This window comes from Betta splendens, chromosome 1 (genome assembly GCF_900634795.4).
Source record: "Betta splendens chromosome 1, fBetSpl5.4, whole genome shotgun sequence".
Lineage (NCBI taxonomy): Eukaryota > Metazoa > Chordata > Actinopteri > Anabantiformes > Osphronemidae > Betta > Betta splendens.
The window spans coordinates 19423727-19442535 of record NC_040881.3 but is presented as its reverse complement, the minus strand read 5'-3'; the positions used below and the strand labels follow the sequence as shown (position 1 = coordinate 19442535).

General features: G+C 45.8%; 2 protein-coding genes and 1 long non-coding RNA gene across 9 annotated transcripts in view; 1 reads left to right on the top strand and 2 right to left on the bottom strand.

Annotated features, from left to right (window-relative positions):
- Window positions 1-276: 276 nt before the first annotated feature.
- Window positions 277-3988, bottom strand: LOC114859915 (neuronal pentraxin-1-like). Of its 2 annotated transcripts, XR_003786571.3 has the most exons (6): window positions 3413-3980; window positions 2943-3150; window positions 2236-2477; window positions 1800-1979; window positions 1157-1487; window positions 277-959 (listed from the first exon to the last, which is right to left on the bottom strand). XR_003786571.3 is itself a non-coding variant. In XM_029158003.3 (5 exons), exons 1-5 carry the CDS (start codon window positions 3830-3832, stop codon window positions 1266-1268), a joined length of 1272 nt encoding a protein of 423 aa, XP_029013836.1. In that variant the 5' UTR covers window positions 3833-3988; the 3' UTR covers window positions 277-1265. The 2 variants fall into 2 exon arrangements, 1 of the variants encoding a protein (XP_029013836.1); XM_029158003.3 differs by having other exon boundaries at window positions 277-1487; window positions 3413-3988.
- A 5738-nt stretch (window positions 3989-9726) lies between these two features.
- On the bottom strand, window positions 9727-12150 carry LOC114860509 (uncharacterized). The gene is made up of 3 exons (XR_005896979.2): window positions 12011-12150; window positions 10275-10646; window positions 9727-9928 (listed from the first exon to the last, which is right to left on the bottom strand). It is a non-coding gene; the product is annotated as an uncharacterized LOC114860509 (long non-coding RNA).
- rptor (regulatory associated protein of MTOR, complex 1) overlaps window positions 12123-18809 on the top strand; it is an 86947-nt gene continuing 80260 nt past the window's right edge. For 4 of the 6 annotated variants that reach the window (XM_029158745.3, XM_029158657.3, XM_055507375.1 and 1 more), the window contains exons 1-2: window positions 12125-12556; window positions 13577-13751. In XM_029158745.3, the coding sequence (XP_029014578.1) occupies window positions 13584-13751 (168 nt within the window). In that variant the 5' untranslated portion in view covers window positions 12125-12556; window positions 13577-13583. Of the gene's footprint in view, window positions 12557-13576; window positions 13752-18809 lie in introns of all 6 variants that reach the window. The other 2 variants (XR_008694197.1, XR_008694196.1) reach the window with 1 other exon arrangement.

Below are 18809 nucleotides of genomic sequence, written 5' to 3'. Positions count from 1 at the left end.
TGTCGGATGAGTTGTAGATAGGATCATTAAGCATCTGAGCAGTCACACTGAAAAAAGTGATGTGAACGCTGAGCTGAGGGTGGATCATGACCCATGTTAATGTGTGGGGACTGTTCCCCTTTGAGCATCAGAGCTGCAACAACTACAACTACACACACCTCCGCCTCATGACCCCCGGCTTTGGTCACGTCACCTGCTGTCTCTCAGCGCCCTGTCTGTGACGCACTGCTCCTCCCTGTCCTTGGATGCACATAAGCCACGCCACCAACGCACCGAGACGTTAAGTATCACAATTTTATTACAAAAATTAAATTCTTCATCTTTTAGGTTTGCCATGCTTGGAGCATATAACAATACAGTAAAAAACCCAGACCCGGAGGAGATAGTAAAGCAGATTTCAACAATGCTTCCACAGCACTCTGTCATTCATGCTGTTACTATACAGATACTGTAACATTCCTAATACAGAGTAGTACAAACACCTGCCAAAACACGTCATGTCAGATAACAAACCGTAATTAAATTACATTTACCGGAGGAACATGAAACTCCACCCGGCTCCAAAGGAACACAAACCGATAAACACTGAGTTTGCAACTGAAAACCTACTGAATGTGCTGAATATTCGTACCAGCCCAAGGCACCCAGGCTTCGTAGCAATGTTGGCAAGTTAACGACATTCTCACAGGAACACTTGAAGCGAACAACGATCAACAGGTTGACTTGTACAGTCTGACTTTGCAGCGTCCTTCGGCGTGTCCTCCTCTCCTGGCATTCTCTTCGTCAGTCACAGTGCAAGTTCCGGAGGGGGGGGGTGGGTGCAGGTAGCTGTGCCGCACTCAGACATCACTTCACAGCGCCAAACACTGATGAGAATTGGACGGACAGCTCTCCAGAGAGAAGGGCGGTTAATTCCTCGCTCGGATCGCCAGTGGTCCAACGGGAGGCGCAGGCGCCAGCTGCCGGTCCAAGAGGGAAGAAGCCAGAACATAAAGCTCGGTTCGCTTTTAACGCAACATCCAACGAAAGAGGAGCAACAAATACCCAGATTTTCTCACTGAGGTTTCCAAAGACAATTTTTTTTTTCCTTGAGTTGAAAAGTGTTGTTTCGCACATAAATACCTAAGAATGATAGAAATCCCAGATTTAAGCTTACCAGCGACTCCAAAGGTCTCTAACGAATGCCAAATGAAGACGAGAACGACGAAAGCTCAGAAACACAGAGAGGCCTTTTCAAATGGGGGAGGGGGGAGGGGGGGGTCAGTTCAGTTGTGTGAACGACAGGGCTCGAAGGTCCATTTGGTGGCGCCACCAAATATCTCCACGTTGCTCTCCGTCCAGGAGAACACGTTGCCAGCCGGCGCTTTGCTGTTGCAGGTTGCCAGGTTGTAGATTTCTGCGGTGGAGAGCTTCCGGTTCCAGATGTTCAAGTTGGCCAGTTCACCCACGAAGGCCTGCGTGGCGTCGAAGCCTCCACCCAGGGTGTCCTGTGGGGGACGCAGGAGTAATTAGCATTAACACAACAATCGGGTAAAAACTAACACTGGTCTGAATACTATCATACAACAAAGTACTGACATCATCATCTATCTTAAGTAGTTAAGTAATCGTTTTTACATTTCACAATGTTAAAAAAGCCTCTTTTGATGATTCGGGTCAAACTGCTGCTATTTCCTTGCTAATACTATAATGAATTGCTCATTAAGTGGTTTTGGAGCCTTTAAATCTTGTCCAAGTTTAAATGAAGATCTGTCTCGGGACGGTTTCCAAGGACAACGGGAGGATTTAAGCGCTTCCACCTGCTCCTGTCCAAGGACCAGCACCCCCTCGGGTTTGATGGGGTGGTAGGGCGCCAGGTTCTCCCCGCTGCCTCGCATCACGCCGTCCTGGAAGGCCTCCCACATCCCGTCCCGCGTGGTCCACGTGATGCAGAGGTGGTGCCACTTCCCGTCGTTGATGAGGAACGGCAGCTTCGCCACCTGCGGCAGAAGCATTTCAGGAGTCACGTCTTTCACACTTTAGTAGCAGAGTGAGTCCCAGCCCCTCCACACGTCTCCTCCCGCTGAATCACTCCCCTTTCACATGTCTATTCCTGTTTGCTGAGCTCCTACTTTTGTGTTCTGTCTTATTCTGGCACACACAGCTTGTCAGTGACTCAGGGCCACGGTGTGAGCGCTTTGCTACTGTTGCACTCAGCATTTTGCACATATTAGAGATTTATAAAGCCTTCCTTACCTTGTCGTTGATGAGTATCTCCATGGGGTTGTTGCCCCACTCGATCAGGACCAGCTCGTTGGTCTGACCCGGGACGGCATAGGAGAAGGGCGTCCCCACGCCGGGCGAGGCGTTGGACTTGATCCACAGACACACGCTGAAGGAGTACATCTCGGGGAGGCTCCTCTTCGCTTTGGCATACATGTAGTTGGTTCTGAGGGGGAACGTGAGCTGGAACTTCTCTGTGGGTCTGGTATCTTTGCCTGTCAATCAGATGGAAGTTGAGCTGTCTAAGTTGCCAGGTTTGGTCATTTCATGCATTTGTGATTAAGCATTGCTGTAGCTTCCTAACATTCCGCTTCCTCAGCCCGTTCACCCTGTATCTTTCGGTTCTATTGCTTTTTACCTGCTTTCTCACCTTCTCACTGAGCATTTTTCGGGTCTGAGATGAAAAGCCTTAGGGGCCTAGTTTGCCTGCTTTTCGGTTCTGGGGGCAGGTTGGGGTTAGGCAGAGTCACACCGTTGGCTGTTACATATATAATCTCAGCGAAGCAAAAGGACGGAAAATGACGACGCTGCTCATCTCATTCATTGCGGACATCGCTTATGGATTGCGGCAGATTTCTTTCCTTTCCGCCGCTCCTAAAGCTTTTAAAGCCCCACGCGAATCAAGCCTGATCTCGTCGCGCCCCGTGGCAGCACGAGCGCTGCCCTGCGTCACAGCGCACCTTTCTCCAGGTCCGTGAGCCGGTGGTGCAGGGACGTGAGCTTGGACTCCACGTTGTTCCGCTGGTCGCTGTCGTTCCTGGAGGCCGGCTTGGTTTCCTCCAGCGTGTTGACCCGGGACAGAACCTGCTTCTCCATGTCGTCTATCTTGTTTTGCAGTAGATCTTTCAGGCTGTTCGCTTGCACGCTGTTGTTTCCCCGACTGTACTGCTGCATCGGACAGAGGACACACATTTGATTAAAGGACAGGGGAGAGAAACCCACTCTATTAAACCCAAGCGATCTGTTTAACTGCCTCCTCTTCCATAACCTGCCTCTCATTAAATAAACAACAGCCAACTTGTTTTACTTTATGTGACGGTCCTTCAACCCCCACGTGTGGCTCCGAGCAGGCAGCTGCTGCAGCTCCTGTCTCTAATTAACGCCCACCGCAGCTAATTGAATGTACTTTTGAGCTCCGCGGCTTCCCTACCTCCAGATTCTCCAGTCTCTGTTTGAGCGTCTGTAAAGTCTGCCCCAACTGGGCCAGAGTGTCCGTGGTGCCCCGGGACACGTCCCCCATGGTGTTGGTCGAGCCCGGCCGCCTGCCGCCGGGTCCCGCCGCCGCCGGGAAGCTCTGGCTCTCGCAGCGGCTCAACTTGGACGTCAGTTCCCTGATAGTTTCCTTCTGGTTCATGATGGTCTCCTTTTGCTGCAGAACCGTCTCCCGCAGCTGCATGACCGTGGTCTTCAGGTCCTCCGCCGGACCGCTGTTTTGCATCGTGGCCGTGCACAAGTCCATATCCTTGGGCACCGACGTGCAAATAAACTGCGTCTGTCCGAAGTCTTGCGCGGAGCTCTCCATAAGCATCAGGAAAGAAAGTAGAAAAAGTTTCCACGACGACGCGTCCATGGCGCTGAGCTTGTGGCGCGGCTGAAGTGATTCGGTGAGTGTGTGGGGCGTCAGCACCACGGAGCTGTCCACTGAGGCTGCGAGCTCTGGCCGCTCTGCGCACTTTATATAGCGGACATACCGCAGCGCAGAACCACTGCATCAGCGCTAGGAGGCAACGGGTTCTGCCGTACCAGGTCCAGCCCCTTACTTAAGGTCGTACGGTTCCCTCTGCTGCCTCCCGCTGTAACAGAAAGCGCATGTAGTGAAAAGTCTGCAACCATCTGGCTTTTGTATAATATATGAATCAGCCCGTGGTGAGAAAGGACTGGGATCATTTTTACTATAATCAAATATTCTGAAAGAATTAACAACACACGATTATATGATTATTACTGGTTGAATTCAACAGGCTACTTTAAATTACAGCTTAAAATCTTATCTATGCGTAGTTAAACTCAATTTTTTTTATTTATTCAAATCAATGATCGGATAATTACAACAGTTTGTACTGAAACGCACTTGAGTGAAATCGTGAAACTGAAACGGAACGAGGTAAAGACGGTTAGATGTCGGTCCACCTTAAATGGAAGCTGCTTCCCATCCAGGAGGAATCTGTCCCACGGTCGGAGTCTCCAGAAGGATGGAGAGGAACGGGATGCGAGGCGCTGGTCAGTGTGGCCCCAGGGCTCGTTGCCCCGCTCTGTTGCCCCACTTTGTTGCCCTGCTTGTGTTCGCTAAACACTTTATTCTGTTTTCTCATGCTTTCTGGTCTGGTGCTCCCGGGTCGCCGTAGTTTACTGTGCGACAGGTCATTCACGTGTATCCTAACAAACGCCTAAGACCTGCTTGACCCACCTCGCACGTGCGTCTGTGATCGGTACCAATCACTCAGGTCTCTGCTGCAGCGCTAGAGACGCCTCGGGCTCCTCAGATGTACTGATAGTTATCTTAAATCCCACCACTAAGAGACGGAGGCGCTAAAAGGAAAGTGAAATGTTTCCAAATAATTAAACAGACTGTTACATAACCACCCCACGGGCCTGGTATTAATAAATAAGACGCGCAACTGGGGGAGAGCTTCAATACACAGATCGTTGGAGAACGAATCAGTAGTGATGCCAGTGACGTAACTGGAAGCAGCTCGGCCTAAGCGGACTTAATGTGAAGTGCCGATAAAGCCTTTTTGTAGAGAGGAATGAGGCGAAGGCCAGTGACAGACACACTGTCTAGTTTAGTTTGCCCTTAAGCAGCAACGTGAATAATAGGCAAACAAAGTGGTTTCTGCAGTGCAAGGCGTCATAAATATCTTGTTTTTTTCTTTTGGGCTGTAACGTTTTACTCTATCTGTAAATTAATACTGTTAAATAATGTTAAGATTTTTAACAAGCATTTTAAGTGGCGAGGAGCAAGTTTAGAGATTGTGACATGGACACATACTCTGATTAAAAACCCTACTTTTACAGGAGGATGAGAGAGAATAAGCTCTAGTAAAAGTGCCTAATGTCAACGTGTCATTTTTGTAAGTCATTGTGAGGCATCAACAAATATTGGGCAGCAGCATCCATCCATGCCTTGGTGCGACTCCCCCAAAATGCTTTACTTGTAATTGACCTTTAATAATGATACTACATGGTCAGACTTTAACATGAAGACTAATGGAAGGTATTCTGTTACAATGGAGTTAAGTGCAAACCTGGGCCACCCTCCAGTGATGCACAGGGTTAAACAACCTGTGTCACGACAAAAATGAACAGTCTATAAGATGAGGTCTCTGACTCATCTCATCTCAGTCTCACAACAGAACCGCCAGTGTTTCCTGCCTCCACATCCACAGCAGCAGGACAAACAGCCAACGTCTCAGAAGAGCGTCTTCATATAAAAGTCACAGGTTTGCTGCGAACTGAAGAGCTACCACCCGCTTTGAGACAAATGGCCTCTTCCTCCCGGTCTCATCAGTCTGGCTGCGATGTGGGAAACTGTGCCATCAAACAGGAAACAAATGTGCAGTCCAGACATTTCTCGCGGCGCTTTTCATTCCGCCCTGTTGCTCTTGAGCTCTGGACCCGTGCTGTGCGACGCGAACACGGGATGAAAATTGACCCAGCGCCTGCTTTAATTTGTTTAATCATCGATCCAGCAGCTGTAATCAGCGAAGTGACGAGCTGAAGGCGAGAAGCAGCGCCTCGGCCTGAGTGTCAGGAGGCGGGACACGCGTGGGAAGCAGCGGCTGATGTCGGATGAGCTGACAGGTGAGGTGTGATGTGAGCAGGCGACGCTCGGCGCCTGTCTGGGCAACAGGGCTGCATCGCCGCATGTTTGGACCCACACTAACCACCGCTGAGCTGCTGTTCAGACACATTTCACTTTGTTCCACTCGCATCGCTGACACGAGAGACGCCGCGAGAAGCTGATCTGTTTTATTTCTCCGGGGCTCAAAGAGTCCAGATCACACGTTTGGAAGTGCGCAGGCCAGCGGGCCGAGCCCCACTCCTGGGTCTGGCACAGAACCGGGCTCAAATCCATAATGATGGGTCTCTGGCTCACTGAATAATGCAAGGCTTTTTAATAGGAGCCACTCTCTAATGGCAGCGATAGATAAAAAATGTTTCACACGCTGGCGGCAAACTGTTTGCTTATTTATCCAATGCAGGAGATGCACAGAGGGGCAGGAATAAACCACACACTGTGTTCTGTAGCTCTTTAGCCTTCATTCTTTGATGGTAACACAGGAACTGGAGCTCTCCCTGTTTATTCTGTCCACTCATCTTTACTCTCCCGCCGCCTCACTTCTGACTGCTGAGATGTGCTGCCAGGTAACCGAAGCCTGGACGCAGTAGCTCCTTCGTCTCCATTTCCAGCAAGGAGAAATGAAGGAGGAGTGGGGGGTGGGGGGGGGATCTCCGGAGGCACGCCTGCACAGTGGAGCAGCGTGCTGCTGAGCGTGAGTTCCCACCGGGGCACTACAGTGCAGCACATGAGACACACGCTCTAGTCTGTACAGGAAGTCACAGGACTGAATGATTTTGCCTTGACCTTCAGCATCAAAATCAATTTCTCATATCTCTCAAACCGGGGCCACTGTTCATTGATGTGCTGTCGCACAGGAGAGTCACTCACCGGCTCATTTCCCTCCCATTAAAACCCAAAGCGACATAAACAGACACTTGGTGGCATTGGACATGCCGCTAAGCTAACCTCATCATAATTCTCCAAAGCCTGCACATTAGCAGTGTTGCTATGACAGTGCCGTTCATCAAGCTGCCTGACTCGTCTTGTTGGACTCCATCCAGAAGCGATGTTTGCTCCATCAGGCCGTTGTCTCAGTAGGTTCACAGAGGATCCATGGGACGAAGTGGGGCCAGTTTTAACATGCTTTTCTTGCATTCAAGCTGACGTGTAGAAAATCACCCACACGTATCGGTTCCATCACTGCTGCTCTGTTACTGTACATCCACTCCCCTCCAAGGATCCAGTGTTTAGCATGTCCTTGGTTAGTCTATATGTTTGCCCCATCTTCCCCTGTCGAAACTGATGCCAACATCGTGTGAGGATTCACGCACACTGTAGTTTGCTCCTTTCCTCCCTTTGTGAAAATGTCACGGTATCTGAGCTTTTTAGAGGCGCACCATCAACCTGACAGAAATGAGGCCTTCCAACGTTTCATAAAGTGCCGTAATGGAGCCGCGGTGCTTGAGGACCTACAGACAAGCTGGAGCATTTAGTGGCCAAACGCGCGGCTGCACCGTGGGAGCAGGTGTGTTGAGGACTCAGTGATGCTGTGGAGAGGAGACCCTGTGAAGCAGAGGGTCTGGAGTGGAGGCGAGTGATGGGGAAAGTGAGCTCTCTGCACGTCCCCGCTCAATTACCAATGACCACAGTGTCTCCTTGTGAAGCACAGGATGGCTTATTTTTCCCTAAAGGTGATTCGATTTGGACTGAAGCGAAGTAGATTTCGTTTACAGAGAACCTGGCGAATGTTGTCCTTGTGCTTGTTTCATTATCCGTCGACATTTCCCGAATCAAAGCATTCTCTGTGAGCTTCAGCCGTTCCTCGTCACGTGTATTTACCTGTACAGCAGCGCTCATTCCTGTTTGCTTCTGATACTTTTCTCCAAGTTATACAATATTCATAATGTTGGATCAGTGCCCCGAGACCTCAGCTCTGTGGCTGTGTATGTATATGCATGCAACACATGAGGACCAGTGATGAACTGCATATGAATAATAAAGCTGTGGGTAGATTTGGGCTCACGCTGGAACCTCTTAATAACCAGCGTGCTGTTTAATTCTCAGAACTAATAAAATCAGATCTCTAGACTTTTTATTAGAATCGCTCCTTAAGGGATTTTAGCATAAGTTCTCTGTTTTAAATCCCATTTGACACCATTGTGCAGTATTTCCTGCTGAATCTCAGGGTGGAGCGATATTTCCGGCTCGTGTGAGCGTTTAGGGACTGGAGGGATGACATGCAGGGTAACCGCTTTAAATCAGCCTCAGACGGTGCCTCCTTCCGGTATCTTTGATGTTGGGCACAGACCCATGACAGTGCACGCTGCAGCCCAGCTGAAATGCTTAGTGTCGCTCGCATCTATTACCTTCACTTGCTTATATGTGTCTGTCTGTGTGTTAGGAGGATAAATATGCAACAACCTTTGAACTGTATTAAATGTACTGTTCTCCGATGTTTGTGTGTTATGGATAAATGTGATTCATTTTCTCTTTCATGAAAAACACCATTCAACTAAAGTAGATTCAGACCCCAGCACCCTGAGGAGCAGCGGGAGGAGCAGAGGAGCAAGCAGAGGAGCAGCACCTCCCAGTGTGTTTGGGAGGGAGGACGGCGGCTGCTGTTCAGTGTTCCAGTAAAAGCACCACACACGTGTTGTGTAGCCTGTTCTGTTAATGAGTGTGAAAAGTGTGTGTGTGTGTGTGTGTGTGTGTGTGTGTGTGTGTGTGTGTGTGTGTGTGTGTGTGTGTGTGTGTGTGTGTGTGTGTGTGCATCCCGTTCATTCATCCAGCGTGTGGGTGAGGCCTCTTGTGCGTCTGTGAGGAAAAGAGGGCTAAATGTCAAGTGTCACAAATGTGGCACATGAAGTCACTATTACTGAACATGCCACTCAAAACTCAAGGTCAAGGTCAAGCCGCTAAAAATATGATTTTGTATGTAAGCGTAGATGGAGAGACCAGTTGCTGGATGGAGTTTTTCTCGATTGCGTGAGCAGTTGTCATGGTGTGAAACTGTAAAAGACCAGCACCTGCTTTAATGAAGTTAAGGAGAGTTACATGTTAGGAGCTAAGCTATTTATAATCACTGGTGGTTAGGCAGTTATTTATAATCCCAATCTGCTGATGCTGTGAAAGGAAATCCCTGAGCGAACGGCGTACATGTGCATTTTTCTTAGGAAGACACATAATGCAAACATTCATTCATCGACTGAGTGTCTAGTTTCATATAAACACTGATCACGTGTCAATGAGCACGTCTTGTGGAAAAATGTTCAATGACATGGTCAATTACTAATAAGTGAAGTCAGTATGTTAAGTTACTATTTATTATCATTTTCTGACAAAAATAGAGCAACTGAAGATTGAACACAGATGCATGAGCTCATTCAAACATTAAACTAATAGGATGTGGAAAGTATATAATTCCATTTTTAACCATTTATATATACACATTGTGATGGTTAAAACTTTAGCATCTTTCAGCTCACACTTCCTGGATGCAGAAATCCAGAAGGAACAATATGTAAGTAAAAATATTTATATTTAAGTAAAAGTTGTATATTTTTGCTGTGTGGTAATTAACAGCTATATGTTTGTGTTGAAACACAAAGCTCAGATTTTACAATAAATGAAAAAACAAAACATGGAACTGGGCAGGAAATGCTGATGAACCTGGGAACTGAAAGACACAAGAGGTGGGTATAAATACACAGCAAGAGGGAATGAGACACACAGGAAGCAGAAAAACACAGGCAGCACACGTAAGCAAACATCTCACTCAGAATGAAGGAGCCAGTCTCCCCACGCGCATGAAAACACTGGAGATCCTCTGCACCAGTCAGCAGCCTTTACAGTCAAGCAGCCAGTCGCTGCCTGCTCTCTGGGCTTCTTTAAAACAAACGTGGTTCAGCTTAGAGATCAAACAAACAATTGATTTATGAGTAAATAACAGATGACTGAATTAATTACTGAAAATCTGGTGCTGTCAAAGCCTCCATCCCAGAATCAAACCCACACTACAGTACATGTCATTAAGCTCATGATAGCGAGGATAATGTTATAACATCTGGCAAACATTTGTTGAAGCTCACGCTGCAGCATCATTCTCCTGCTAATTTTCATCAGGGATTTGATGGATTTGCAATTTAAATTCTCAATTAGTGGTAAGTGTGAGTTCTGAAGACGGAGGCTTTCACTGGACGCCACAGACTGAGAGTAGTCATTACGCTCTTACTATTATTGCCGCTCGAAGCGCTAAATGCTGCAGCCGTGTTCCGATCGATGCACCGTGATCCTGGTTTGAAACCTCAATTAGTGCACAATTAAGGTGGATGGAGAATCTTTAATGTGAACTCAGGGTTAGCTTTTCAGTCAGGCGTCGTCAGAGTCTTTCATCTGAAACCAGATTTTCTGCTTTTCCTGCCTGGGTTTTCTGGAACCAGGAGATGGTTAAGTCCAGCTGTTCCCCCCATGAAGAACAGGTGGATGAGGAGAAAAACTGAGACAAAATTTCTCTTTCTTCTCACCTGTTAGCTACCAGCTTTCCCAAGGTCCCAACCTCTATCACACCCAGGAGATTGAATTGGTTCCCCTCCTGTAGTGAACACTGGAAACCAGAAGCCACAGGGAGAAATTCAGGCACGTGTACCTCAGATTTTCACTAGATTGTTCCTGTGCAACAAGCCAAGAGGCCATAGTGATGATTGCTGCTCTGGCAAATGCACTGAGAGCGATATTTCCATGTTTCATCCATCTGGTGCGGCATTTTCATGTTTTCGTGATGAGCTGACAGACCAAAGAAAGCTGTTAGTCATCTCAATGCAGCATTGTCAGGCTGTGTTCGTGCTTGATTAAAGTAATCAAAGCCTCAAAGCGAATCTCTTTGCAGACCAGGAACAAATGGATAAACATGTTGATTGTACTCAATTAAATGGCCTTCGGTAAAGTCATGACGGGCTGTGTGGTGAGTGGTGTTAGATTTGGACTCGGGGACAGATGGGACAGCTTTTTCTCTCTGTGACTCTTATTTCAAAAACAAACCTTTGGCTCCTGCTGTTTGAGAAATGAGTGTGAAGTCTGACAGCGAAGGGTGTTGGGGACACATGCAGTCACATACTATATGCTCACGTAAACCCATGCAGCAGCTGTGACCAACACAGCTGTATGCAGGAAACATCACTGGACAAGAACAATTAAATCCCGTACTGGTAAAGTTTTACCCTTTGACATGCATCACATTCACAGGTTGGTGGAGACAAAGGCTTTTCCACCAGCTGCAAGTGAATTTGTTGCCCCTTTTGTGCAAAACACATCTCTGGATTCCTGTGTGGAATCAAATAGACTTTACTTCTCTGCTTTTGTGTTTTACGCATGGAAACAAAATAAAATAAACATGTCATTATTATTACTACTTATTCATTATTAATTATTTAATTAATATTTTTATTATTTTGTTGGCTGTAACACAAAGTTGCACTCCCCAGCATGATGAGGCACCAGCTACAGTTGCTTAGGATTTAAATTACTGGCGTTCATGTCACTGTATCCAGCTCTTCTGTGAGATATTTGAGATACAGGATATTGCTGATACAAGAGAGGCAGAGGTACATAGAGAAATAGGCGATAACTTTAGATTCTCGTCGTAATAAAGGTTGTGAAACGGTTGGATTGAGCAGAGCTAATAAACAAAACTGTTCTCAAATCAGCTTGACTGAAAACAAACATAAAACTGGAAGTCATGAGATGAGATTTGCTATGCTGTAAAATGCCTAATGTTAGAATAGTCATTTGAAGCCAACAGTAAATTTAAATTTAAATTTAAATTTGTATCAGCAAACGGAACATTAGAAGTTTAATCTGATTTAAAATGTTAAATGATAGATGATCAGGCTACTTTAACATTGAGAAAATGTTAAAATGAGCATTATATTAGTAAAGAGTAACAAAACAAACAGACAAAAGAAAACAAACCTCGAATCGTTGTCCCTCGTGTACACGCGCGTGTTTATATTTTGGTGTGACACCACAGCGGCGGTGACGTTTCACGACAATCTCGCCGCCCCAACGGTGCATTGTGGGTGCAACCCAAGATGGCTGCGCCCTTGCAGAAGTGCTGAAGAAGTGCCTCTCCGAAGACATTATTAGGACTGTGCGTAAGTTCCGCGAAAGGCGCTGCACCGAACCCGCTCCCAGGCCGCTGGTTTGTAGGAGAAGCTCGCGGGACCCCAGTCATCGGTAGGTTTGCTCCGTGCGTCGCGTGGCTGTGGCAGACTGTCCGTGTGAAGATGGGCCTCGTCTCCAGCCCCTTCCCATAGCGAAGAGCCGTGGGGAGAGGAGCCGCAGATTCCCCTGCAAACAAGCGCCCGTCCAACTTGGCTTTGACGGGTTTGACATCCTATACCGGCTGTGGACGCTGCCCTACAACTTTCTCACCAGGATTGTGTGTGCGACCGTATCTGTCATCGTCCGGAGACGGAGAGGTTCACCAGCCCGGGTCGATCTTCCCACCGCACCAAGGTCTGCATCTGCACGCTTCGCTGCCACCAATAGCGCCATTTCTGCGTGTCTGCGCTGCGTTGCTTATGCGTCCACTCGTGCTGTGTCGTGAGCTGTCGTGAAAAGCTTGAAATAGCACTAGCTTCCCGCACCGTCTGGAAACTAACAGATACTTGCAGCCAATTAGGCGCGTTAGCATGGCTAACGGTTAGCAGCTAGCTGCCTGGTCATTTAAGTGACAGCTGGCTAGCAAGGAGCTCCAGCTGTGAGGTCAACACAGACAAGCCACAGGTGCACACGAGAGAACTTGACCTTAACCTGAGGCTCGACGTGTGTTCACGTGACCGTGACATCATCCAGGTGTGAAAACAAGCCGGCTACTACACTGAGAGAGCGAGCATCTGGTGTTTGCGTGATGTGATTAGGAAATCCAGATGTCAGCGTTAAAGTCACAGCAGAGCACCAAGTATGACTCATAGGCAGGATCCTGTTCTGGTCTTTAGCGTTCATTCGTTAAAATGTGAAGTTAAGTTCAGTCCCCTCTGTCCTGACATTAGTCAAACCAAAGCATCCATTCTTTTCTTTAGCAGTTCTGTACATCTTCAGCTTTACGGTCATTATTTCTGGTCCACATCATGGTTTAGTAACGTTCCATTGCTGTTGCTCGGGCGAAGACCGTCTGCTGAGGGTTTTGCCGGTATTACACAACAACTGTTTTTGTGGTTTCTTTGTAGCGCACACACACACACACACACACACAGCAGACAGAGCTCTGTCAGCCTCGTGATGAGAAAATGATATTAAATCCTCCAAGTATGAAAGAACGCTATATTTGATTTTGTTCAGTGAAAGCCAGAGGTGTATGTTGAACTTCTTTAATCAAATAAGTGACTGCTTTGAAGCTGCAGCTGAGGTTGGTTTTCAGTTTTGCCCGTTTCATTATGATCAGAGCAGAAGCCACAGCAATAACCTGTCGTTGGCTTGTGTGAGGATTGAGGACCTGCTCCAGTATTTGTTGTCATGCTGAGCTCTCCCCCGTAGGGCCCTGATGAAAATGGACTCGGACTTGCTTCATTCACCGGCCGTGGGCCTTGCAGAGGAAGAGGAGGCCGACATGAATGACTGGAAACTTCCTCTGGCTTTCATGAAGAAACGACACTCGGAGAAGATCGAGGGCTCCAAGGCTTTAGCCCAGAGCTGGAGGATGAAGGACAGGGTAAGTTTCATTATTATACTGCATTCTGCATGCTTGATACTGTTATGTGCAAAACTGTGGTTTGACATTGTCTTTCTCTGTCTATTTTTTTAAATCAATTGACCTCTACATTGATAACAGTAATATAGAACATAACCAGCCTCAAACTTTGGGCGACAAAAACTATTGCTTGCATGTAGAGGTATAATTGTTAACGTTAGTAGCATCCATTCTGGTTGATTAATTAAAGGTTGCTGCAATTCAAAATGTAAGAGTTAATAAGCAAACCCAGTGTCTGTGTGTAAAGTTTCTTTTGAAGGGAGCCTCAAAGCTTCTGCCTTTTATAATGAACCCAGCGTGTCGTTTGATCCACTGCCGTGCTACTAACCCAATTGTCTCATGAAAAATGGCTACGTCATCATAACTAATCCTGAAGTTGAACACCTCACTGCTGTTAGGAACTACACCAACACTGGAGGAGTTCTCTCACAGAGGGGGTGAATTAGCAGTTACACTGCAAAAGCCAGGAACCACTGACTGCAATGAATCATTATTAAACGCGAGGCTGTCTGTAAAACCGAGGTAATGGGGTCTGGCTCAAATGGTCATTCTGTTCAGAAAATCAAGCTAAACTGACTGTATAAGGTTTCTCACTGCTCAAAGCATTTTCATTCTCTGAAAATGCCTCGTTTGTCTTTTTGTTAGAACGTATTATTTTACAGTTCTGGGCTCCATTAGCTGGAACTAACTAGAGCTTTTTATGTTTCATACAGGGAGAATTTGGCTTTGAATGCATGTCTTTCTTGGGCTTGAATTCATTCTTTTTGATATTTTTCTGAATTTAAAAAATAGTCTGTGTCTTCATGCTGTGGTGTCCACTGCTCTATAAACCATTATCTGATGAAGTATTGTACAGACAAGGTGCCCTGAATGGAAGATTACTTCAATCCTTCTGTTATAATGGCTGATTTCATTTGAGTGACGAGATCTGCTGCAGACATGCAAGATGGTATTAAGGAAAGTTTCCACATTGGATTGGACTCCCACTTTGATATAAACACACGCACACACACGACTGCCTCAGAACAAGGGTTTTTTTATGTTTGGGCCTTTGATGGCTGTTGATTTGTGTAGCACGGTGTGTTTGCAGACACTATATGTATCCTGATGGTTGACATGAAAGATAGGATGACGTCCGGTCAAGGTCATGTGGTGTGAGTGGACCTGGTCTTATTATTCCCTTACTGACATTGTGTAGCAATGTTCTACCACACAATGTAGAACATTGTGTGGTGAACAGCAAAGACTAATCCATCAACAGATGGTGTAACTTCTTTGTTTTGACTGTTGCTCTGATCCTCGACCTGATAAGTTCCGCAAAGGCTGTGATCTACAGGTGGTGCATTTTTACCGACACTGTAAGAAATTTAACAGCTGGAACGAAACAGTTCCATACTGGCTTCATTCACATCATGTGGTGTTGAACATCGAGTTTCTAAGTGAATGGACAGAGTCGTTATAAACATTGTGATACTTGACCTTGTCTCACTCACGCTGCTGTATATTTTTAATTTTTGCATTATTAGACTCAACACCTCCAGGATGATTTATTAGATAAATGAAGAAGACGCTAGCATTTTGTAAACCTTGAATTAATGAACTATGATCATCTATAATGAATCAGCACAAAACACATCAGTAAATGGGAACCAGCTTATCAGCTAGGTGCCCCATGGTCCAAACAGGCCTGATAGGTTGTGGCTTTTTGGAAAACTCTGATCTGCCTTCGCCTCTTGTGGTAATTCAAGCTTCACAGGTGGTGTGCGGTTGCATTTTGAACCATGTGGAGCCAGCCGGTGACCCCCTGCTGGGCTTCTTTGCATCTTGTTCTGATCAGTCCGTTCCGTACTTGCAAATTTACTAGGATATTGACTTGGTCACAAGTTATATTTCTGCTGTCTCTTTGTTGAATTTTGTTTTGTGTTTCTTTTTGATGACGTGAAATCATGTTGTTTAGGGAAGAACAGCAGCTTCGTAATTCAAATGCAGCTCTAGATATTGACTGTAGAATCTTGATCAGCGTACTTTATAATCAACCAATAAGGTAAATACACAGCAGCCGTGGAAAAGCTGTGAAGCCAATTGACTGAAAAGCTGCAACTTCTGCACACCACTTAAAATAATTCTGACTGGTTATAGATTAAACAATACACAGTCAGAGTGATAGATGTTGAGTCACTGACCAAAGCGTCTTTTGAATACTTGATAATGTAATTTTCTATTTAATCCGGCATCACACCCCATTTTTCTTTGCCTATAGTTTGCCTTTGTCAGAGCTGAATATGACACGGCTGCATACCTGGCATGTACGAAAATTTATTCTCCTGAATTATTATGCTCCACAGTTCCCTGTGGGGCTGTAAGCGCTGTGACATCAGGGTGCTTTGACGCAAACCTTCCATCTTCATATTGTAGTCTTTACATATACACTGGCAGGGTTTCTCCTCCTCGTGTCCATTAGTCCTGGAAAATAGAAATGGAGGCACTGAGGCTTATTTTTAGGGCTTCAGTATGTTTGTATGAGAGTTCAGCTTGTGGTATGTGATGGTAAATCAGAGCTGTCAGTGATATAGTAGCATGAGAAACGGGAAGCTGCAGCATACAAAACACCTTGTATACGTTTGCATATTAGAATTTTGTTGAAGTAATAAATGAGATTGATGGAAACAAATATCATGTTGATTTCCTACTTCTGTTTCGAGCATCAGACAGCTCACTCACACGTACTGTGGGGTCAGTGGACTCTCTAGTCCTCCTTCAGTGTCATTAGCATCTGAATTCTTAACGAGTAATATTGTTAAATGAACATTCAGGAGTCAACCTGGTAGACAAAGGTCAGTACAACACAAGACCATTGAAAGAAAATCCACTGAGTCAGAAATGATCAGAACATTGCTGTAGTAAACACCAGCTGTAATCCAAATCAAATAAATGCAGGATTCATCCTGTTAATGTCTAGTGCAGGGAGAGATGTACAGTAGCAGTGACAAGGTGACACTTAACAGCTGATTACTTTTCATTTCCTCGGTGTCTCCATTAGCACTGATCAAATGACACCAGCAAATGGACTGTGTGTCAAGACTGATCTGTAGCCAAATTCATCCCTGCACAGTCCACCTACAGAGAGACAAAGCATGGGAACCATGTGGAAAAAAACAAACACAGCAAAGCTGGATGAGATTGTAACACACACAAAACAGGTCGTGTGTGTGTGTGTGTGTGTGTGTGTGTGTGTGTGTGTGTGTGTGTGTGTGTGTGTGTGTGTGTGTGTGTGTGTGTGTGTGTGTGTGTGTGTGTGTGTGTGTGTGTGTGTGTGTGTGTGTGTGTGTGTGTGTGTGTGTGTGTGTGTGTGTGTGTGTGTGTGTGTGTGTGTGTGTGTGTGTGTGTGTGTGTGTGTGTGTGTGTGTGTTCTTTCCTGCCATTTTTAACTCGTAATAGGCCGTTTGTGTGACTTCCCCCCTTGGATGTTCAAATTGCTTCATGATGCCTAGTTTCATTTCTACAAGTGGTGGATAAACATCTTGTTTGTGTTTTGGCAGCTTCAGGAGCACCTATGAGACACACACACACACACACACACACACACACACACACACACACACACACACACCCCTCCCTGCTGGTCACCACAGGCACCCACTTGCTGTGTCTTTTGACATAGCAATAATGAAATCAATATCCCAGCTCATTATAATAATGTGGGAATGAGACAGGTGGTCTGTGCAGCTTTATCTTCTGCATCATTACTTAAATTCAATCGATGCACACGGTTCATTAGGCGGCATATAGACTTTCCAGCCGGCATGAAAACAAAATCAAACATGTTTGCACTGTACTAACAATAATTAGGTGCCAGTGATTTTGTATCTGCTGAATGATGACAGCATCAATATGACTATGTGGGAAATGCTGCCTACCTGAGGTGGAGTAAAGCTCAGTTGTGACCTCTGAAGGTGCGACATGCATTTCTGTAGACAAAAAGGAGCTTCACCTTTCAGACGGTCTGTCCCATTATTGTTAATGAATCAAAGTGGACATTGTGGCTGAAGGTGTTCTGTGATGTCAAGAATAAGCTCATTAGGTATATGTGGTCAAAGGTCACTGTCAGTTAATCTTCTCAACACTATTTAAGGATGGAGAATGTGACTCAAGTAGTAAAACCATTCTACAAATTTGTGGTCTACTTCTTAATTATATGTTTGGTGCCGTTTCAGAGCATCATCTGTTACTGACATAAGTTGCTTTCAGACCTTTTAAAGCATAAATGAGCTACACTCTGTGCTGATATGTTCTCTGGCCTTGGTTTCACAACCACTACACTCCACTACACAGTGTACTGGGCCACTTTCTATTCGGAACTCTAATACATGTTTCTAGTGGAAAAAGGAACCGTGTGTCGGGGCTAAAGTGTCCCCTCATTTCTCAAGGAGGGCCACATGTCGTGTGTGTGCAGACTAATATGAATCACTTATACTGAGTTTAGAGGGACATTCATTCAAACTGCAGCCTGAGTAGTTAGTGAAAACTTCGAAGGGAATTATTCTAGTTTGTAGGTTCAGAACGTTGTGGACACGTGTGTTCCTATAAAAACACAAAACGTTAAAGGTCTTGACATCATGTAATACTCACAGCAGAAACAGAAGCTCCCTTTGAATGGATAGAGCTTTTAAAGTTTTACAGCAGCTTTTCCAAGCGTTCTTTTTTTTTTTTTTTTTTTTTTAAGCAGTTATCACTAAACAAATTTCTTTGTTGCTTGATGAGCCTTCTTTAATGGATTGGAGCTTAAGTGTCCTGGTGACTGTAATGGGGAGTAACAAATTAAATAATCAGGGGGCAGTGATCGATCCAAAGAGCAGAGGTGGGGGCGTGAATGCTTCCACTGGGAGAAGGGCTGGAAAGTTCCCTGGAGTAATAAATGAATGGAGGACGGCTGCCAATTACAACAAACACGGAAGCATGCAGATATAATTACTCAGCTTTACTCTCTTTTGGTCTGAATTAGGAGTGTCCCCTTTTTAC